The following is a 22,777-nucleotide window of genomic DNA, read 5'->3' on the forward strand; positions in this document are numbered from 1 at the left end:
AAAATGATGTGATAGGAACTGCTTCCCACAGGATGTGGTTGTGAAAACTTCCTCTAGGACAGGGAATGCTGCCATGCTGGCCACCTCAGGGCAGATCCAGGGCACCATCAGAGAGATGTGGATGTGGAGAACCTAGTGGGTGCATGGGCTCAGCCACGATGGACAGTTCCCCCATGGGGGGTCCCTGTTCAGTTATTTTGCTTGCTTGCCCTGCAAGCAAAAGTGAGTCTGTACTGCACACGTAGCAGTTAACCAGCCAGTGAAAAAAGTCAGCCTGAGCCTAAGCTTTGTCTGGAATTACATGATTTGGTCGATCACATAATTTCAGGATTTGTTGATCCTGTAACCAACTGTGCTTTTTTTGTGTTACACACTTATGGTCATGGAGGTTGGTGTGGCTGACCTTTCTCTTTAAGGTACAATTTTTAGATTTTTTGACTTGTCTTCCAGAATCCCTTCTTCATATTTCCTTCCTTGCTTCTTTCCCCCACCGCCTCTGCCCCATCCTGTTTTCAGTAAAATGACTTAAAATATGAGCACAAAACCGTGTCCTCATAGGCATATGTTTCTTATTCATCAGCTACATTTCTTCAGACACATCGAGGTCACTGTTCTTTTATTAGGTTAAGATTTTGTGGTTTTTTTTTTTTTTTTCTCTCTCTAAAATGTCATGGTGAGCTGCCAAGATTGGAGAACAAAGAAAAGAGTTGGGTTTGAACTCCCCAATTGCATCATGCATTTCTTATGGAGTGAATATGTTTTATTTTACTAATTTTAGATGATACATCTAAAATTGTATGTTTAGTAGAGTCTGTGAAAAATCCAAGAGTTTATTTCCCACAGGAATCTAAAATACATTAAACCTAAGCTTGTTTTTTTATAAGACCTTATCCAAAACATTTTTAGGAAGGGAGTGGTAGGGATGATAAGGGGATTGTGTACAAGGGATAGAAGAAAGTTCTGGTGGCCCAAAACATGGGCAGATAAATGTGCTTCTATTCTACTGCTTGGCATTTTCAGGAAAAGAGTGGATAAACCTAATAATATCTGTGCCTGGGTCGGTTTAGTCCAGTCCAGTGGTGAGCTGGTAAATGTTTAACAGGCAGCTCAATGTAGGGGTGAGGGGAGGCTGATAGGTAGTGTTTGCTGATTTCTGTAGTGTAAATACTCATACCACTGGAGTATTAAAACACAATAGGACAAGAAAGAGATTAGCAAAACCAAGTCTCACCTAGGCAATGGCAATAGAAATCTGTATCACTATATAAAAGGGAAACTATAGGCAAATACATACAGTGCATTCTTCGCAGTGTGCTCCGGTGACATATGAAAGGCACAAGCATTGGCCTGTATCCACATCACAGGTCAAGAATGGCAGACTCCCAAGGGGGTTACAGTCGCAGGCTGAAAGCACAGCATACACAATTATTCTCATTCTTAATTCCTCCACTCTTGCGAGTGTACTTAATAGCTCACACAAAGCGAGAAGCATAACCGCAAGAACACAGAGAAGCCTGCCCTGCCAGGTTTATTGTGTGCCTGGCTGCGTGATTATTGTATTGCATATAACCTCACAGAGGAAATCCTGTGTCAGACACTTCCAGAGCCTTATGTAGTTTTACTGGATGGCAATTAGGAGGAGGAGACAAGTAGGTGTAGCTAGTTGTACATGCTGCAGTACTGGCACAGTAACCCTAAGTGATGCTGACCAGGCTGGTGACTCAGAGGCAGGAGTTTCTGGGAGTCATGGTTATTACTGATCGCTCCTTCTCTGGCAGATGCATCTGGAATCCCACTCTCTCTTCTCTCCTTTAGTACTTTGTTACTTTTTGTCTTAATTCCTCCCTCCTTCTTCTCCTCTACCGGTAGACATTTCTGAGCCCTGCATATGTTGCAAAGGCTAAAAAGACATGCTACCAGAGCAAGGAATACACTTGCAGCAAATAACCAATGTTCATGGAAATAACCCAAATGTCCCATTGACTAATGAATGGATAAATAAAAGTGGCACCTCTGTACAATAGTATGTTATTCAGCAATAAAAAATAAAGACCGATGTAATCTGCAATATGGATAAAACTTGAAAACATTACTAACTGTACCATCTTAACCATTTTAAGCAGGCAATTCAATTGTGTTAAGCACATTAACATCGTTGCATAAACAAACTCCAGAACGCTTTTCATCTGACAAAACTGAAACTCTATGCCCTTTATATAATAACTCCCCACTCCTTCTCCCCTCTAATCCCTAGCAACCACCGTGCTGCTTTCTGTCTGATTTCGACTACTCTGGGTACCTCATATAAGTGGAATTATATAGTCTTTGTCTTTTTGTGACTGCCTTCTTTTACTTTGCATAATGTTCTTAAGGATCATCCATGTTGATGGATGTGTCAGAATTTTTTTCCTTTTTAAGGAAGAATAAGATTCCATTGTATGTAAATACCACATTTTGTTTACCAGCTCACCCATCAGTGGATACTTGGGTTACTTCCACCTTTTGGCTAGTGTTGCTATGAACATGGAAATACAAATATCCCTTCAAAGCTCTGCTTTCAATTATTTTGGGTATATATGCAGAAGAGGGGTTTCTTTTGTGGGGGGATGAAAATGTTATAAAATTGATTGTGGTGATGATTACACAACTTCCAATATACTAAAAATTATTGAATTGTTTACAAGGTGAATTGTATGGTATGTAAATTATATTCAATAAAGCTGTTATGGGCTGGGCACAGTGGCTTATGTCTAGAATCCCAGCACTTTGGGAAGGTGAGGCGGAAGGGTTGCTTGGGATCAGGAGTTCAAGACCAGCCTAGGAAACACAGTGAGACTCCGTCTCTCAAAAAAGAAAAAAAAAAATTAGATGGCTGTGGTGCCACATGCTTGTAGTTCTAGCTACTTGAATGCTGAGGTGAGAAAGTTGCTTGAGTCCAGGAGTTTAAGGCTGCAGTGAGCTATGATTGTGCCACTGTAAGCCAGCCTTGATGACAAAACAAGACTCTGTCTCTCTCAAAAAAAAAAAAAAAAAAATTTAAAGCTGGTATACACCCACACACACCAAAATAATGTTCAGCCTGTTCTTGGAGGACATCAGTTTAGTCAGAGAGTCAGAGAAACATGTGGAATGCTGAAAGGTATGATGGGAAATTGGTTTGACTATATAATTCATTATCATGACATTTAATTTTGCCATCAAACCCAAGAAGAGCGTTTTATTACAGAAAGATTCAGACCAATGTTTTCTAAACATGCAAATAATCCACAGTTCCTTACATGGGCAAAAATATGGAGCAGGAGGCTGTGACCAAATGGAAATTATTTACCCAGGGTTTCTGAGGAATCTGTAGCTCTACGGAGGCCCCGAGCAGCTCTAAATTTCTGTGATCCTATAGCTAAGGGTCTGCTCATTTGGCCTTAGAAAACTGCTGAGGTGTTTTTCTATTTCCGCTCCCCCGCTTCCCTGAGCTCTTTAATTTTTTTTTCTTTTATCAGAGAACATATGGACCAATATTAGAAGGGGTGTGAGAAGAAAGGGGAAACATAATTTAAAAAATAAAAAGAGGCCGGGCATGGCGGCTCACGCCTGTAATCCCAGAACTTTGGGAGGCCGAGACGGGCGGATCACGAGGTCAGGAGACAGAGACCATCTTGGCTAACACGGTGAAACCCCGTCTCTACTAAAAATACAAAAAATTAGCCGGGCGTGGTGGCACGCACCTGTAATCCCAACTACTCCGGAAGCTGAGGCAGAGAATCGCTTGAACCTGGGAGGCGGAGGTTACCTTGAACCGAGATCGCGCCACTGCACTCCAGCCTGGGTGACAGAGCGAGACTCCGTCTCACAAATAAATAAATAAATAAATAAACAAACCACCACTTGAAAATTGCCTAAGATGACATCAATCTTGCAGAAACACATAATGTAATTTAATGGATTTGTATGTAGAGGTCTAGTGGAAACCAAAAAAACTTTTGCAACTTGGCATTAAATTTCTTGCCATTTCCCCGTGTTTGTTCCAGTGGGGAAAATGTGAATGCCCCCTGCTGGTCCTTTATGATAAACCCAGCAACACAGAGAAAAGTTCTCCACTAAGCGCTTAGGATTTACGGGAACCATTATGTTACTTTTTAAAACCCAGAGGTTGGCAGGATTCTTAGGTATTCATGATCATCAATTTTTAGGGCAGACAGAGACAGCCCCAAGCTTTAAAACGCACAGGGGCCGAGGTGGGCGGATCACTTGAGGTCAGGAGTTTGAAACCAGCCTGGCCAACATGGTGAAACCCCGTCTATATTAAAAATACAAAAATTATCTGGGCGTGGTGGTGGACGCCTGTAATCCCAGCTACTTGGGAGGCTGAGGAAGGAGAATTGCTTGAACCTGGGAGGTGGAGGTTGGAGTGAGCCGAGATTTTGCCACTGTACTCCAGCCTGGGCGACAGAGCGAGACTCCATCTCAAAAACAGACAAACCAACCAACCAACCAACCACATAGGGGTTGATGGACGCCCCCCCACCCGCCCCCTGACTATGGACTTACGCTGGCAGCCCATAGGGGTTGATGGACACTCCCCCGACCCCCAACTATGGACTTACGCTGGCAGCCCAGGGGGTCGGTGGCGCTTAGTCCGTAGTGGTTGGGCTTGCACTGGTCGCATTTGGCTCCTTCCACGTTCTCTTTACAAAGGCACTGGCCGGCCACAGACCCTAAGGCAGGATCAGAGTGGCTCACACAAATGCCACCAGATATGGTCCCATCGGGGTCACATTCACAAGCTGGGGACACAGACATTCATTGTTTTAGTTAATTGCAAATTGTGGGAAGCCTGAAATATAAGCACGGCATTTTACTCATGCTATAACTATCTTGCTTTGTTTAAATAATTAAATGTTTAAATAATTAGACCACTTGACAAGAGCTATTCAGAAATGTCTCCCAGATCTCTAGCCTTGGAAAACGTTGAATAAATCCATGCATATATTTTTAAAAGACTTTTAAATGATTCGAAAGTCAGAGGACCAGAGGAAGACTGCTGTTATGAAAATTAAGACTAGATTATGTTAAGAATAGACTGATTCTTCTGGGGATGATGAGAACGTTTTGGAATTAGGTAGATGGGATGGCTGCACAACATTGTGCTGGTGAACTGTTGTTCATTTAAAAATGGTTAATATTTTATGTTATGTGAATTTCATCTAAAAATAGATTTAAAAAAAGACTCTAAAGGTGAAAATAAGGTCAAAATCTCTGAAACGTGCTTAAAAAGTAAGTCTCTCTTCTATCACAGAAAAATATGTCACAAGGAAAAGTGACATTCTATTTTATTTTTCCTGGAAGAAACACCTGTAAGAAGGAAAGGGAGGGAACAGTGAGAAGTATTCATATCCTTGGTTTTGTTGGGGGGAAATCTGCTGACAGGTCAAGAGCTTGATGGAAGAGATTCTGGAAAATGGGATAAACAGTCACTTGCAGCACAGGAGCCACAATGGTAGCAACTTTTTCCTGTTGTTGTTGTAGACATTTGAACAACTCAAGGATGGTGTGTCATATGAAAAAGAATGTTGACAGTTTGAGTTAATTCCAGAGGGTAGAACCAGGAGAGAGTAGAAGTCACAAAAGGTAGCACTTGATTGAGTTTGAGGAAGAACTCTCTAATAGTTAGGGATGCCCAATACTGCAGTGAACCCCTCATCATCGGAGGTGTCCAGGTAGATGTTGAAACAGCACTTGTGGCTTTGGTATGGATGACAAATGTGTTGTTGGGCATTAGATGACCACCAAGGTCTCTTGTACCTTTGTGGTTCTGTGTTTCCATGGGGTTCCACTTCTAAGGCGTGCAATAAAAATAAAAATATGAATATCCTGATTTTAAGGAACAGTCACATTCACATTTATACATGCTTGCTTTGGATTACTAAAAACAAAACTGTCAAGTCTAAAACCATGTCTATAGAACCACCATTTAGGTTAGTGAGTTTAGTGGAAACAATTCAGTCAAACCAGTTGTTTCGCATTATTGAAGCAACTGGTGTTTCCTCTCTGACACAATCTTTCAAATTTCAATGATTTGTTACTTGTTATTGTTTTGTGACTGGTGACTTACTATGAAAAAATAGCATTGAGTTCTGTTTAGTTTGGAAAAGCCACAATTTTCTTCTAATTAAAGCCAGTTGCTTCTAGAAAGAAGGGAACAAACTGGATTCATCTTAATAGAGGCCAAAAGGAAAAAGCTAAAATTTCTTTGGGAGACACTCCAAAGAATCAGTATTGAGTTCCAGAGAATAATTTAATTATGCACAGAAGTATCCTTTGGGAAAGAGATGTGGGAAGGGTGGATAGTAAATGTTCTTTGAAATAGCCTTATGTCATGACCTTTAGAAGTCTAATTGAATGTCTTGGTGTCACATAATTCTAGCAAACTTTTATTATCAAGTAGTTGAGTCTACCAAATCTTGGTTTTTCTGTATCAAATTTAATGGCAACTTAATTGTAGAAAACTTAAAATTAGTCAACTCTTATGCCTGGAATCTGCTTATGTAAATATTTAGGTTCAAACAAGGACAACTTAGAGAAAATTTATATGAGAATTCTAATCAATCTTCAAATACACATCATTTGTATATATACACATAAACATTTGTTTAGGTAAACTGGGAGAAACTGGGGTGTCTCATGATAGTAGTTTGTTACAAGCTCCTCATCTACCTTTTATGGAAAAAATCCTTGTTTACAAAGAATGACTTCTTACTTTCATACCAGGAGTACTAGTTTTCTTTCCAAAGCACTATCGAGTTAATACTCGGTGGTTCTTAAGGAACAAGACTTTGATTGATGTGCTCAAAATATTTGGTTTGTTATTTCCAAATCTCTTTCCAGATTCCTAGATTATCTGTTTCAATAATTGTATTTCCCTGATTCTACCCAAGAGAGCAATTTAATCTTCTTTTATAAATACATAGTTTTAAAACAATAAAAGTTATGTGTGTGCATGATTACAGACTGTGGTAAAAACTGTGTGGTAGGATACTTAGGAAATTGCTCTAAAGAAATACATTTTCTGAGAATCTAGTTCTTTATATCAATTTTGAACAGGTCACGTAAGGTAAATTTTATATAGTCAGGTGCCTACTGAGTAATCCGAGCTAAAACATTTCATTGATGCATTTTCTATATTGCGATCACTTAAAGTTTGAAATCTAGGACATTGAATCTATTCAGGTGGCCAGTGAATTACACTGCATAAGACTTCATTTTATATATTATGATTATATAAAAGTTGAAGTTAGATTTTATAGCAGCTTCCCTGCCCCCACTTTAGCATTATATGGATATACCCTAAGAAGCGGGCTCCCTGAGTCCTGGGAGAGGCAATCTTCCATGGGTGCTGGTATCCTGAACGTTCTTGCTAAGTGTGCCAGCCGTTCAAGTCCCCACTGACTCTTTACCTAGCCATTTCTTAGAGTTGTGCTTGCAGTAAGCAACCTTGAGGGATGGAGTGGCATCTTCCCTGGATAAAAAATAGGCTTGCTTCCACTTGCTATAAAGCAATGAATCCTCCAAGTTCACTGTTCCTTAGCTGTATCATAAACTCACTAGATATGCACTATTCACATGGTATCCGTTGTGTCACTCCCATGGGACATGGGGACATGGAAACTCAGGCCAATACAATGATCTTGTTGCTTGCTATGCCATGAGTTACAAAGTCTTTTGTCTTTGGCCCAAGAGTTTTGTGTCTTCTGTTAGTATCCATGAAACAATAACAGGCTAACTTGTTCGTCGGCAAGTAAAGATTTCAGACCCAGTTACTGACACTGGGTATTTGAAATCAGGATGGAGTATTTCTGTAGGCAAAAATGTATAGCAGTGATGGGATGACAGTGAGCAAGCAAAGTGGCTGGGGTGCAACATTTAAGGAGGTACCCACTCTCAGATTTGTGCAAGCAGCAAGTGTTAGCCCTGCACTTCCATCACCCTGATAGCGAGTTCTTCCTTACATTTTGGAACTTAAGTGCCTTCCTTGGCTCACTCTAGTCCCAGTCCTGCAGGAAAATGCAAATTAAAACAATGATGAGATACCATTTTTGATTAGTGAAAATTAAAGTGTGATAAAACAAAGATAGCAAAAATTGAAGTTTGACAAAACCAAGTGTCGACAAGGAAGCAGAGCCCCAGGAACTCCCATTTACTATTGGCATGAGTGGCCATTGGCACACTCACTTAGGGGACCATGCAGTGTTATTTAATCAATTTGAAGTCCATACTCCATGGCCCAGAAATTCCACAGCTAGGTATATCTCCTAGGGACAATGTTTGCATAGATGCACAAGGTCACATACACAAGAATGTTTACTGCAGCATCCAAAGAAAAACGAACAAATAAGTTTTGTCATACCTAAAGGAAAAACTTCTATAAGAAATTAAAATGGAAGAACTAAGACTACCTGATATAGAAAAGTCTCAAAAATATAATGTCGAATGAAATACCCAAGTTGTTGAAAGACACATACAAAATGACATAATCTATCTAAACTTTGAAAACATGTCAACATATATTGTTCATAGATAAAAACACATGTGAAAGAGTGAAAAAAATCATGATAATGCAAAATATATGAGTTTACCACTAGCAAGGAGGGTAAACAAATGGGACAGTTGTGTACCTGAGACATCAATATAGTGCCTGTCATGTTTTATTAAAGAAAGTCCCAAGAGTGACAGGCTAAGACTGTTCTAGAGAAAGCTGATGGTGGGGTATAAGGGTGTATATTATATTATTCTCTATTATTTTGTACATGCTTGAAATATTTCATTTAAGAAGTTGAGATTCAAGATAAAAGATTTTTAAAGGTTTTTAAAAAGCGCAAGGTAAGTAACATGTTAGCTTATGCATCTTAACAGCAAAATTGAAGTGTCTACAGCCAGTCGAATGTTTTAGCCAATTTTACCACTTTGGTTCCTCCCCCAGCAGGCTTCCATGATACTCAAGGTGTCTGCCTCTCCTGGTGGAATCCTGCATAATTTCCCAACTACCAGGACAGACACAGATTATTTGGATCAACTTGTTTGCAGAAGGAGGAGCTCTTAAAGCTGAGGTATTTTTGCAATCCTCCACTCTCCAAAATAGGGTAGTTTGGAGATGCCGTTAAGCAGATGAGGTGCGGGCAGCCCCAGTAAGATCAAACTGAACTTTGCTCAGACAGTGGGTAGGATCCAGGCAGACCCGGGGACTCACGAATGCACGCGTAGGGATCTGAGATGGTCTTGAGCGGGTCCCTGTAGAAGAGGGGTCTGCAGCGGTCGCAGTGCTGCCCCTCAGTGTTGTGCTGGCAGTCTTCACACACGCCCCCGCTGAGGCCACCGCTTGCCAGGTACGTAGTCATGTCAAAGTGACAGCGGCTGGAGTGGCTGTTACAGCTGCACGCTGAAAGGAGAAGACAGTGACTGAGAGGTAGACTAAGGCCTCGGGTGGCACAGCCAGTGCCCCCGCACTGGTCAAGGCACCCGCTAGTCCTCCTGCCATTTCGTGTTCTTTGTATAGATGCACCAAGCAAACACAGGGCCAAAATGTGTGCCCTCAAGGGATCGTTCTAACACTCTGATTCTGCTCCTACGCTTTCTATAAAATGTGCTCCCCATACGTTAAATATGTAGTTTTTAAAAATCAAGTGAACAAAAGTAAATCATTTCGGTGATCTAAAGCCACAGAGTGCAATATTTGTGGTGTTCATTAAAGGATGCTTTTACTGACTTATGCTTTGTGCAACTGAAATTTTTACATGAAATATTCTGCATGCTCTGGGATTCCTAGAGAAGACGGCAGAGGAAACCGGCCTGGCCCCTCTTTCCACAGCAGCAGAGAGCTGCAAGGGCTGCGGTCAATTTTATCTCATCTGAGGCTAGGCCAGTGGTCTGGAGGGAAAGGCAGTCTGTTTGGAGGAATTTGTCTTTATGGTAATGTCTACACTGTTTGTCTTTTTGGTTCTTTTCCTGTAAACAGTCTAAGGTCAGGCTGCATATTCCCCGGTCTTGTATACTGTGACTCTCATGGATGAGGCTTTTTTATTACAGCTCTTCTAGGGACATTTCATTCCCTTAAATTCTGTTTTTCCTAGTCTAGGAAAAGAAATTGAATAACAAATTTGTTTGGAAGTTCATTAAAATTCAGAGGCAGCAAACATGTTAGCCAAAACAAAACCAGCATCTTATTAGCCTGAGTATTTTATTTAAAACAATACAATGGCCTGTCAAACTCATTCCTGGGCCTCATTTCTCCTATTATCCTACAGATGGGTTTAAGGTCACGTTCATGGAACGTATGACTATTCAGGATGACAGTGCAGATCTCTGGACCAAGCCTAGTGTTCACCAAATTCTTGGAGTTGCCTTGTCCCCACTGATATTGCCATTAAATGGCTCCATCCCTCTACTGGAAGGGTGCCACACAACATGCTTACTGTTTCATTTTTAAAATTAAACTTAATTTGTGGTGGGAGGGTTGGAGAAGTTGGCGATTCTTCTTTGTGGGATAATTGGGAACATTGGGATATCACACTAAAGGAGCTGGGAGGACAGCCTCCCCACTTTGGTGCCTGCAGCCCCACAGAAGTGAACGAAGTGTTTCTCAAAATAAGGAAATGCAGAGCACACTCAGTCTATGCAGGGAACTGAGTTTCACCCACATCTGCAAGCGTTGTCCTGGAGGTCTGCAGCTGGCCTCCAAGGAGCGTCCTGGAAGAAGTCCTTGCATCTCTCACAGTTCGGACCATCTGTATTGTGCTGACACACACACTGACCGTGAACCTGCATTGTGCAATAAATAGAGCGTTGAAAGAGGGCTTGTCCTTGGGGACGTTGGGGTTCTTTAAATGGGAAATGAAATACCAGGTCCTGGTACCTCTCTGATCCTTAGTTTCCCATATGTTAATTACAATACCAACCTTGATTATCTTCTATTATTTTCTTAACTAGCTTTAAACTTTATAAAAATTTTAAAAGTTCAGTGAACTTCTAAAATACAATACTTTTTTTGGCTTTTCTGAATTCTAGTTTCAGGGCAGCACATTGCAGCCCTCAATAAAATGAGGAACAGGATGGCTAGGGGGTTTGTGGGGAGTTGGAGGGGAGTAGTATATGGGATTGTTTAGGAGCATAAGAGAAAATAGAGAGTTAGAAAAGGGAACGAAGCTGAAGAAAGCCTGTGATTCTCCTGGATTTTCCCAAAAATGCTCTAAATGGCTCACATGCAGAGAGAGAAGCTCTGTTTCCAGTGAAACAGAGGTAGCTGAACGGGAAGGCACACTAGCTCAACATTAAGCCTTGTATAATTATGCCTAATAAACAGTTGACATTTATTTAGTAGACACACTCCCTGGGGCTCTGCATAAAACTACAACTCTTCTACAATGTCTTTTAAGGCTAGCCCCCCAAGATGAGAGAGATCTGCCATATTAAGACACAGCCATTCCCAGGGTAAGAATGCTATTTGGATTGAACATTTTACGATATCAGATATTGCTGAAACACCTTAGCATTGACTACAGGGTCTTGCACACAAAAGTCCTTCAGTAGATTTTTGGGAGAGAATGAATGTGAAATTATTAGGTTGGTACAACAGTAATTTTGGTTTTTGCAATTAAAAGTGTTGGCAAAAACAGCACTTTTGCACCAACCCAATATGATCCCTCCCCACCAAATCTCCATGCTCTACAAAATAAATGAAAAGAGGGCAAGATGAAGTATCTTGAAATCCTAAAGTATAAATTCTGCTCACTAGTTCAATGATGTTCATATGCCGCAGAATCCACAAGCACCTGTGGCTGGAGGAACTGGAGGGCCCTAGGTGGCCTATCAGGATAGGTTGAATGGTACCCATCTCAGCATAAAACTGGCACTTAGATTTGTTGATCTCCATGTGGAGTGTCTCATCTATATATGGCACCAGGACAGTGAAAGGCAGGTAGGACAGCCCACTGTTCTTTCGGATTAATAACTCACCATTCCAGGAGGGCTGAAAACATCTCCCCGCATCTTCTGCATAGGGCGACATTCGCTAGCATGGCCATTGCAAAAGCAGCTTCCCCGAACAATCATCTCGTACAGAGCATAGTAGTATTTATCAAGAGAATCATTTTGCCTCCTTCCAAGCAAAGTATCCCCAAGGGTGTGGAGCTTGGTAAAGTTTATCCTCAGGTTTGTCAATGTCACAAGGTCTAAAGAAAGGAAAATAATGAATCAAAGTGAATTTGAGGTGCATCAGTTCAAGGGATTCTTCTTGACTGATATACACTTAATATACTATAGAAAAGCGATTACAGGCCCGGTGTAGTGGCTTGCGCCTGTAATCCCAGCACTTTGGGTGGCCGAGGCAGGAGGATCCCTTGAGCTCAAGAGTTCAAGACCAGACTGGGCAACATGGCGACACCCTGTCTCTACATAAAATACAAAAATTAGCTGGGCATGGTGGCGCATGCCTGTAATCCCAGTTACTTGGGAGGCTGAGGAACAAGAATTGCTTGAACCCAGGAGGCGGAGGTTGCAGAGAGCTGAGATCACACCACTGCACTCCAGCCTGGATGACAGAGCAAGACTCCGTCTCAAGAAGAAAAAAAGAAAAGCAATTACAAGGAATATGCCAAACATGAAATTTTTTTAAAGCTGATATGAAAAATATAAAGGAATTCATACCTTGGATGTAGGGGCTATAAGGGTTTTCAATTTCAAAACTGGGATCCAAAACTTTTAAAACAACCTGTAAAACAAATATAGATAAATTTATAGTATATTACCTGAAAACGTAATTGTCAAACACACTCTTTTTTTTTTTTTCAAACCTCCCAGGCCCAAGCAATCTTACCACTTCAGCCTCCCAAGTAGCTGAGATCACAGGCATGCACCACCATGCCCAGCTAATTTTTAAAGATTTTTGTAGAGATGGGGTTCTCCCTATGTTGCCCAGGCTGGTCTCGAACTCCCAGGCTCAAGTGATCCTCCTGCCTCAGCCTCCTAAAGTGCTGGAATTACAGATGTGAGCCATCACACCTGACCGTGAAATGCACTCTTACAGAAGAGACCCTGATCTTACAAGAAGGCTGAGCCATTGCTTCCCAGCTGGCATAGAATACAGATTATCACTTGGGTTAGCATATGAATAGAAGTACCAGGAGCAGAAATAAATGAAAAGTATTAATCAGTAATTTCTGGCTCTTTATGTACAAGTGGTTCATACAGGCAGAAAAGTCAAAGAGAGTGCTTATGCTGGGTTGGGATGGAGTGACAGACAATTTGGCAAGCCATGATCAATTTGGATTTGGTGGTGAATTCTGGAGCTGTCTTCTGCCACTAATTCTTTCTGCTCTACCTGGCAAAATAGTGCCTGTTCAATCCCACTCACTCCAACCTTCTCTCAGGCACCAGCTTTGCTCAGAGGGATGTTCCCGGCAGATTCCCCTGGGGTGGTGGTTTACAGAGCATAGGGATGAGATAGCTAATGTCAGGCTGCTGCTAGCTTACAAGGCTCCTTTGCAAGCATTAGAAATGGGTGTTCCTTCTTCTGGGTGCCTGGGGCCATGGTGCCCCGTTATGTGTTATCCCATGCCCACCTTCAGCTGAGCACTCTTGTGCAGGATTGCTTCTAAAAATGTATTTAGTATTTATTTGGGACTCATTTCAATTTAGACACTTTCATTTTTAAAAAAGCAACAGCCCAACTTACATTACAGTAAACACTATCGAAAGTTTTTCATTTAAGTTAATTATACTTTTTAAAAGTTTAATTTATACAAAATAAATACAAGGAAGGAAATGCTACCTCTCCACCTGTTGAGGGTTCAATATCCGAGTATTTGGAGTCACAAACAATGTCTCCCACTCCCTGGGCCTGGCCAGATGTGATGTTAGGAAAGGAAGTGGCACAGTCTTTTGCAAAATATTTGAACACTTTCCAGTTGTGTCCATAGTCTGTGGAACGTTCAACTAACATTGCAGCAGGCCGAAAAGTCTAGGAAAAATGAGTAAAAGTTGGCACATTTCACAAAGGCAGATTTTATTATCAACTTCAGATTGAATATTTGTATTTTCTAATTCCATTTTTAAAAACTTTAGGTGTATCTTTTTGTTGTTTGTTTTGTTTTGTTTTTGAGACAGGATCTCACTCTGTCGCCCAGGCTGGAGTGCAGTGGCATGATCTCGGCTCACTGTAGCCTCAACTTCCCAGGCCCAGGTGATCCTCCCACCCCAGCCTCCTGAGTAGCTGGGACTAGAGGTGCATGCCACCATGCCCAGATAATTTTTTTGTAGAGCCAGAGTTTTGCCATGTTGCCCAGACTGTTCTCAAACTCCTGGGCTCAAATGCCCACCTCAGCCTCCCAAAATGCTGGGATTATAGGTGTGAGTCACTGATCCTGGCCAGGTCTATCTTTTAAAATCTACTACACAATACACACACCACAGTCTCTTTTCAGTATTTATGAGTACACACTTTGTCCTCATAATCTAATTACATTGTAAAAATGTTTATGGCTTTGTGAATTATTAATTGAAGAAAGATGGCATATAAATGGAAAAGCTAATGTAGTTAATATTTTACAGCAATTTGTTGTGATTCTCTTTGCCAAGCATGCTTTTCCTCTGGCAAACTCTTATATATCCTTCAAACCCTATCCATGAAGTTTATCCTGATTCCCCACAGCAGATTTAGCCTCTTAAATTCCCCAGCATTTTAAATCAATCATCCCGCTAATTCTGTACTTATCACTTTGTATTATAATTTTCTATTATATTTATATGTTTGTATCCATGACTAGATTGTGAGTTCTTTGGAGACAAAGACTGGTGTTTTTTTTTTCATTTTTTAAATTTCATATTCATTTTTTCTTACCAAAACGAGCATAAAGTCTGACATCAAAATTAGAATTTTCCTGAATGATTAAAGAAGCACTATAGCACAATGATTTTCTCTGTCATCTGACTAATCTTAGTAAAGACTCTTTTAATTTTTCTTTCCCCTTGATTACAACCTTTCCATATTTACCTAAATAATTTCCAGTTCTTGCCCTTTTCTCCCAAAAATTATCTTTATAGTTCTTATGGTTCCTATCACCTCAGTACTAGGAGTTTTCCTTTTCTCTGTGTCTTCTAATTTTTTTAAAAAATCATATAGTCATGGTCATTGATTTTTAAAAAGTGGTTTTTTTTTTCTTCATGTAAGAGTCAAAGCTCAGGTGGCAAAGGTCAAGTCTGAACTTATTCTGTTTTGGTCACTGCAAGGAAGCAAGGCAGTGAAATTCCAGATAAACACTGAGCGTTTAGGGAATAGATAAAAGAGGGGCAGCAGGCCTATTAGTCTATACCTTAAAGGTCAGGATAAGGTGGCTGAACCGAAATAATGCCTCTAAGTCCAGTCTGATGCTGACACGATCAAGACCTAAGGAAGAATCCAGAAAGAAGAAAATCAGTGATTTTGAGAGACTTCTGCTTATCATGTTAATTCCCCATTGTGGCTTATCTGTAATAAAATCTCTTTGATGCCACAAGGCTGACGATCACTCTTCCCAGTCTGTTGGAGTGGTATCCCATGCCACTCCAAGCCCAGGAGGTATGCAGAGCAAGATAGGTTTCACCCTGACTGTGCCCACATCTGTGTTTTCGTGGCAACACACATGGCCACTATGTGGCAGCATTACATATGACCAAGGGAGTTTCAGGACATTTGCCCTAGGTGGAAAGAGAGAAAGAGAGGGTTCATTTCCTTGTACTGAAATCTTGACTACACATAAACATGAGCTAGCTAGCCAGAGGGTGGTAAAAACCAATGCACCCCTTTCTTCCAAGAGCTGCTATAGTCATTTGAACTAGAATTTCATTGTCACCTGGCATATAACACAGCTTGGAATATTCCCCTTGGAGTGGGGACCTGTGGGCTCCTCTGTGGCTGAGGCGGTGGTAGAGGTAGCCTGGTCAATGTTTTGCACTGAGCTAATTATGATCCATCTCTAGCAGAGACGTGGGGTATTAGCCCTAACCTGGACACAAAAGAAGCCCAGATCTCTCTAGAGCAGCACTGTCCAACAGAAATAAAATATGAGACATGTATGTAATTTTAAATTTTCTAGCAGCCACATTAAAAAAGGTAAAAAGAAACAGGTAAATTTGTTTGTAATAATATACTTAAACCAACATATTTAAAAGTTATTTTGACATATAATCAATATTTTAAAAATTAGTGATTTTTTAAAGACAGAGTCTCACTCTGTCCCCCAGACTGGAGTGCAGTGGCAGGATCTTGGCTCACTGCAACCTCTGCCTCCCGGGTCAGGGGATTCTACTGCCTCAGCCTCCTGAGTAGCTGGGACTACATGCTTGCTCCACCATGCCTGGCTAATTTTTGTATTTTTAGTAGAGACAGGGTTTTGCCATGTTGGCCAGGCTGGTCTCAAACTCCTGAGCTCAAGTGATCTGCCTATCTTGGCCTCCCAAAGTGCTGGGATTACAGGTGTGAGCCACTGCACCCTGCCAGAAAGTCAGTGATTCTTTATTATACATTTTCTCCCAAAACTATGTCTTAGAAGTCTGGGATGTTTTTACACTTCCAGCCCATCTCAATTTGGATTAGACACATTTCAAGTGCTCACACAGGACAGTATGGCTCCAGATGACAGCGGCTGGACTACAGTGAATCGGGGTTCAGCCTAGAGTTCTAGGGTGAAAAGCTTAGGTACGTGTTTGCTGCTGAGTGGGCAGCCACATTGCAGGCTGAGTGTCAAGGGTCCTAACCCTTTCTAGGAAAGAGATCTGTCCCTCTATCTAAGGTGCTTGGTTGAGAATCCTTGCTCTATGTCATTGGCTTGGACAGAGTGACATTCCCTTTGTGAGGAGATGTGGAACAAATGTTAGATGTGGGGGTCAAAACAGCCATTAAGCAAAAATGGCACCATTCATCAGGAGGACAGGTGGCTGTGGAAAAAACACCTCACATTCATTAAGGAGAGTCCAGCTGGAGATCAATAACTAGGATCCAAAATGAAATGGCATTTAGTAGACACAGTCAATCATTGGTCAAGTGGATGACATAAATAAAACAACCTCATATTATGCTTGCCCTAAACTATCTTATATATTATGATTATTCCCACACTCCCTTCTAATGGTCTAAAATCTCCTAAAGGAAATACATTCAGGAGTTTGTAGAGAATAGAGGAATTATAGTCCAAAGTGCAACACATAGCAATGTAGTGAATGAAATCATCTTGTGGGGGTTAAGGAAAACTGAAGAGTTCCAGACTAGTGTTAAAGAAGGGTCATCAAGAGTAGGCAAGCCTGCATTAGGAAAGTCCGGCCTGGATGGACATACATTTGGGCACATGAGGCCCATGGCTGGGGGTGGGACATGAGGATCCCTGATCAAGTCCACATTTATAGTGACCATCTAGGAATCTGGATGGTCAGCGGCAATGTAGGCTCAATATCGCAATTGTTCATAAAGAGAGAAAGGCATACTTCAGTCCGTAGCCAGCTATCCTTTCAATTCAGAGATTTTACTTTGGCTTACAGTAAGAAGCAAAATGTTCTTTTTCTCTTTGCCTTCATGTGTTGAAGGAAAAAGCACTTGGCGCTAACTCTCAGACTTCCCCTGGCATTATTCATTCAGTTTACATCAGTGTTTTGTATTAGGCTTAATTTATCAACACTTCATAAACTTTCTTCTTCTTCTTATTTTTTTACAAAGAACAAAAGGATGCAGAGATATTTTCTTCCACATGGAAAGAGTGAAACATTCTGAGTTATGTGCTTAAAATACATTTTGATTTTCCTGTAAAGGAAAGTATTCTTGTTAAAATGAAAATAAATTGTATTCTTATATGGGTCTCTACATTCTTGGAGGATACTGTTCCATTCCAATATAATACTTTGCTGTGACATTATTAAAACCATACAAGGAAGAGGATGTCATATTAAAATATTGAAGAAATAAACAACTGGAAAGGAACTTAAATCATACCATTTTCAGATTGCCACCATTTCTTTTCTCTGTCTGGTTCAAAACTTACAATGACATTCTCAATGGTGTGGCTGTTGGGTTGGTCATACGGATCATATGGAAATCTAGAGTCACAGATGAAGCATTTTTGTTCCCCCTGGAAAACACCATCATTAAAATTAAAAATAAAAATTGGAATTACATATTGTTGGGCTAAATTAAAGGCAAGCTGTACTTACTATATTTGTCTTCCAAACTGGCTAAAAATAAAAGGCAGAGGAAATAACAAGACATCAAAATGCCTATCAGTAGGTGCCTAAGTACAACAATAAACTATGAACTAAAATTTTATAAATTTATACATTTGGAATAAAAATGCAAATTTATGTAAAACTAATTTTCTGTCATATAAGAGGAAGAGGATCTGGAAGTTATTTTAAACTGTACACAACTAATATGAAGAAATAAAAAATTAGAAATAGACCTCTTAGAAGGTCTTAGTGAATTGGAACTAGTTTTGCTTAGGATTTTTTTGTTTTTTGAGACAGAGTCTCATGCTGTCACTGAGGCTGGAGTGCAATGTTGCAATCTCCTGGGTTCAAGAGACTCTCATGCCTCAGTCTCCCGAGGAGCTGGGATTACAGGCATGTACCACCACACCCGGCTATTTTTTTGTATTTTTATTAGAGACAGGTTTTCACCATGTTGGCCAGGCTGGGTCTTGAACTCTTGGCCTCAAGTGATCTGCCTGCCTTGGCCTCCCAAAGTGACAAGATTACAGGTGTGAGCCACTGACCCCAGCCTGCTTAGGATGGATTTTTGAAGGTTACAACAGCAAAGGCTGGCCTTTGAGTTTTCTTAATTTAATGCATCTACTTGCAGCTATACTTGAAACTCCTAAGGGGCTCTGTAAGGATTTCCAAAGCACTGTCAGTGGCCTGCAGTTATTCCTGGCTAATACTCAGAGGACTCTGAAGGAGCTCTTTTGCAAAGCTTCTGGGAAGCAGGGGCTGATCATTATAACCTTCTGTGCTGGAAATTGCATACAACAGCATAGGTGCTCAGCTGGTGGCACTCAGTGCACGTTGCTTGTATGTCCTAGCCATGGCTGACAAGGCCCAACATGATCTGGCCAGGGCCACCTCTTTGCCTTTATGTCTACTTGGCTTTTCACTCTCTTGACTCTGGCTACACGTGCTTCTTGCTATTTTTTAAGCACTTAGAGTCAGAAGAGTTCAAGTTGTTCTTCCTCCCAGCTAGTCTTATCTCTTGCTCCTTCCCTTCTTTCAGGTTTCTGTTTGAATGCCTTCATTTCAAAGAGCCTTTCCCTGACTACCCTATTAAAATGCCACCATCTTTTCACCCCCATGGCCCTCTGCCACTCTCTATTTTTTGTCCTGCTTTATATATTTCCTAAGCCCTTATCACTACTTGAGGCTATATTATACAGTTGTTGGTTTATTGTCTGTCTCTATAATAAGAATAAAAACTGAATGGGGCAAGTACCTGGTTTTGTTTATTGCTGTATCTCCATTACCTAGAATAGTGTGTGGTACATAGTAGATGTTCAGTAAAATTTATTAAATGCAGGATGATTTTAATGATTATTTCAGCTACAGTCAAAACAAATCAATCCTTCGAGAGATTCATATAATCAGTGTATCTTAGCATCACTGGTCACTATAGGCCTTATTGTTGAAGAAAGCCAAAATGCCTTTTGAAAATTAAGGCAAAATGGATCTAAATAAATTTTGCATAGGGGTAGGCCCATCCCAGTGACCAGTAGAAGCTTTGTGATTCTATCAAAAGTGATGGTCTTCAAATAATTTCCAATAATACTATGGAAATTACTTGAGAAAATGTTTAACTTCAGGGCTTGTGGACCATTTTTTGGTTAACATTTTAGAAGTATAATCTTTGATGAGGTTGGCTTCAGAGGATGCTTAGTTGTGGCCGCTAAATGTGAGTTCCATCTTGGATAATTTAATAGGTCAATGTTGACTGGAAGCTTCTGAACAAAATGTTTTGCTTGGTAGCTCTTTCTTAGATAACAGATGGGAAAAAATCATCCTCCATGCTGCGTGAATGTTTGTCTAGACCAGTGGTCGTAGCCCCTTCTATAATACACTTTGTCAGCCTGAAATATTTTGAGGTTTTTTTCCAGCTCTAAGCTTTCTAAGATTTCTGTCATTCTCTAGACAAAAGAAGCCTCCACAGTTGGAGTTACTTCTATTTTTGGTGGTATAACTTTGAGATATAAGAACACCAATTTCTAATTATCATCAGAGTATGTTGGCTCAGGCAACAGTAAGCAAATGCCAGTGGGAGAACAAGATGGCTGGCGCTCATATTGGAAAGTGGCGGTGGCTCATGCCTGTAATTCCAGCATTTGGGAGGCTGAGGCAGGCGGATCACTTTAACCCAAGAGTTGGAGACCAGCTTGGGCAACATAGTGGGACTGGTCTCTATAAAAATACCAAAAATTAACAGGGCATGGTGGTGCTTGCCTACTCCACCAGTAGGTGGAGTAGCCTCCCCTACTTGGGAAGCTGAGGTGGGAAGATCACCTGAGCCTGGGAGGTTGGGGCTGCAGTGAGCTGTGATCATGCTACTACTGCATGCCAGCCTGGGTGACAGAGCGAGACCCTATCTAAAAAATAAATAGAGTTGAGAACCAATTCTTTGTCCAGAGCACCTGGACTTAGTAGTCACCTGGCCTAGAGTTGAGCAGAACTTCCACCATGTAATTTCCTTGCACATGCAGAGAATTTGCTTTCTTACACAAGTACTTCCCAAACTTAGAACAGTGATATGCACCCAAGTATTGTCTCCACTTATTTATAATAGTCACCTTTTACTAGAAACCAATTTGAATACAAAGCATTTCCCAAAGACTTAAGCAGTTGCTTTAAATGAACAATACATGGAAAAGCCTGGACCACTAACATTAGGCTTATGTCCAACTTCCTTCCTGCACATCCTCTCATTTATGGGGTGGACGTGATTACCTCAGGGTTTTCGGTAGGGACGATACTCAGATGACCTTGGATGCTTGTTCTGTTCCCAGTACATGGAGAGGAAAAGAAACCTGAAAAGCCACTTATCCTTTTATAAAACTGATCTTTAAGGGGAAAAGGCACAAAACTATGTTCACATTGGGAATTTATGATTTTTAGACAGTATAACTTCCAAGTAGTATTATGTTGGTGTACAATCAATTCAAAGTTCTACACCTCTTCCATCTCAAGGCAGAGCAATGAGGACTCATGTTCAGCATAATGGCAGCAGGCCCTGATGAATCTTCAAACTTCATTAAATGAGTCAATTAGGTTTCCTCTATGGGAGTGGCTAAGGTAGCCAAGTAGACTAGTAAATTTTATAGCAATTCCTTACAAAGACTAACCAAAAAGACTTTTATGTCTCATTCTGAAGGTAACAGGAAATGGAAATTAAGCAAATCTTCCTTATTTTTGATTAGTTAAGGTTTCCTGGACTTTGAATTACATGAGAGTTGGCTCTCTGTATCTGCAAGTTCCATATTTGTGGATTCAACCAATCAAGGATTGAAAATATTTGGGAAAAAATCACAACAATAAAACAATAACAGGGTAGGCCCAGTGGCTTAGCCTGTAATCCCAGCAACTCAGGAGGCTGAGGTGGGAAGATCGCTTGAGGCAAGGAGTTCGAGACCAGCCTGGGCAACATAGTGAGACCCTGTCTCTAAAAAGACAAAATTAAAATTAGCCAGGTGTGGTGGTGCATGCCTGTATTTTTAGCTGCTTCAGAGGCTGAGGTACACTCCAGCCTGGGCAACAGAGTGAGACCCCTGTCCCTAATGAAATAAAAATAAGATAAATAACAATATAACAATAAAAAGAACACATTTTAAGATGTAGTGTAATAATTATTTACATAACATTTACATTATGTTAGGTATTACAAGTAATCTAGAGATTATTTAAAGTACATGGGAGGATATAGGTAGGTTACATGTAAATACTATGCCATTTTAGATCAGGGACTTGAGCATCCATGGATTTTGGTGTTGGGGGAAATGGTCCTGGCACCAACGCCCCGTGGATACTGAGGGACAACTGCACCAGTGTCTCCATTGTTTAGAAAGGAAGTTGTCTCCTTTAATGTCTGAGTAGCCCCAGGTGTACCTGGAAAAATCTACATCATTGATTAAATAATGTCCCAGCAAATAAACAAAAAGCCAACCCACCTCCAGGTAACTGAGGATGCAGTATTTCTGGGCTCTGCTCAGCCCACAGGTAGAAGAAGCCGTAAGCTGCATGTTCCTGCCCACCAGGAGATCACCAGTGGTGGGATGACAGGCACCCCTGTTGCAGTCATCTTGAGCTTTTGAGTAACTGAGCCACCCTTGAACACAACAGAAATAGCTTACACGGAAGGCAGTCTAAGGACAGCACAGGGCCTGCAGAAATGACTGGTTAAGGGGGAAAGTTATGTATTTATTTAATATTGGCCAAAGATGTATCAGACTTTTAAGTTTATTAATAGATGACAAATGGTCCCTACTTTGCTTGCTGGGTGGCATGAGGTGTAATACCTCTTTGAGTCTTTTGAAATCTGTATTTCAAAATACAGATTTGGATTAAAGATAAATACTTCTAAAATGTGTTGAACTGAACTCCATATCAGCAGGATTCTCCATCAAAAAGAGATACCGAGAACAATACACTTGAAAGATACTGCATTCTGTATCCCTTTCTTATTTACAATGGACACCCGCATATGAAAGTCCAAGAGATGCTTCCATGAAACTAAAAC

The 22,777-nt window shown here is 40.8% G+C and overlaps 1 protein-coding gene across 1 annotated transcript in view; it reads right to left on the reverse strand.

Annotated features, from left to right (window-relative positions):
• Positions 1-22,777, reverse strand: part of LAMB4 (laminin subunit beta 4) — a 104,416-nt gene that overhangs the window by 70,232 nt on the left and 11,407 nt on the right. Inside the window, exons 2-12 of the mRNA XM_063815948.1 lie at positions 22,675-22,770; positions 22,209-22,366; positions 18,005-18,140; positions 15,357-15,430; positions 13,817-14,005; positions 12,694-12,757; positions 12,004-12,218; positions 10,689-10,809; positions 9,242-9,430; positions 4,602-4,781; positions 1,295-1,404 (exon numbers count right to left, since the gene is read on the reverse strand). Of these exons, the coding sequence (XP_063672018.1) occupies positions 1,295-1,404; positions 4,602-4,781; positions 9,242-9,430; positions 10,689-10,809; positions 12,004-12,218; positions 12,694-12,757; positions 13,817-14,005; positions 15,357-15,430; positions 18,005-18,140; positions 22,209-22,366; positions 22,675-22,770 (1,532 nt within the window). The remainder of the gene's footprint in view (positions 1-1,294; positions 1,405-4,601; positions 4,782-9,241; positions 9,431-10,688; positions 10,810-12,003; positions 12,219-12,693; positions 12,758-13,816; positions 14,006-15,356; positions 15,431-18,004; positions 18,141-22,208; positions 22,367-22,674; positions 22,771-22,777) is intronic.

This window comes from Pan troglodytes, chromosome 6 (genome assembly GCF_028858775.2).
Source record: "Pan troglodytes isolate AG18354 chromosome 6, NHGRI_mPanTro3-v2.0_pri, whole genome shotgun sequence".
Lineage (NCBI taxonomy): Eukaryota > Metazoa > Chordata > Mammalia > Primates > Hominidae > Pan > Pan troglodytes.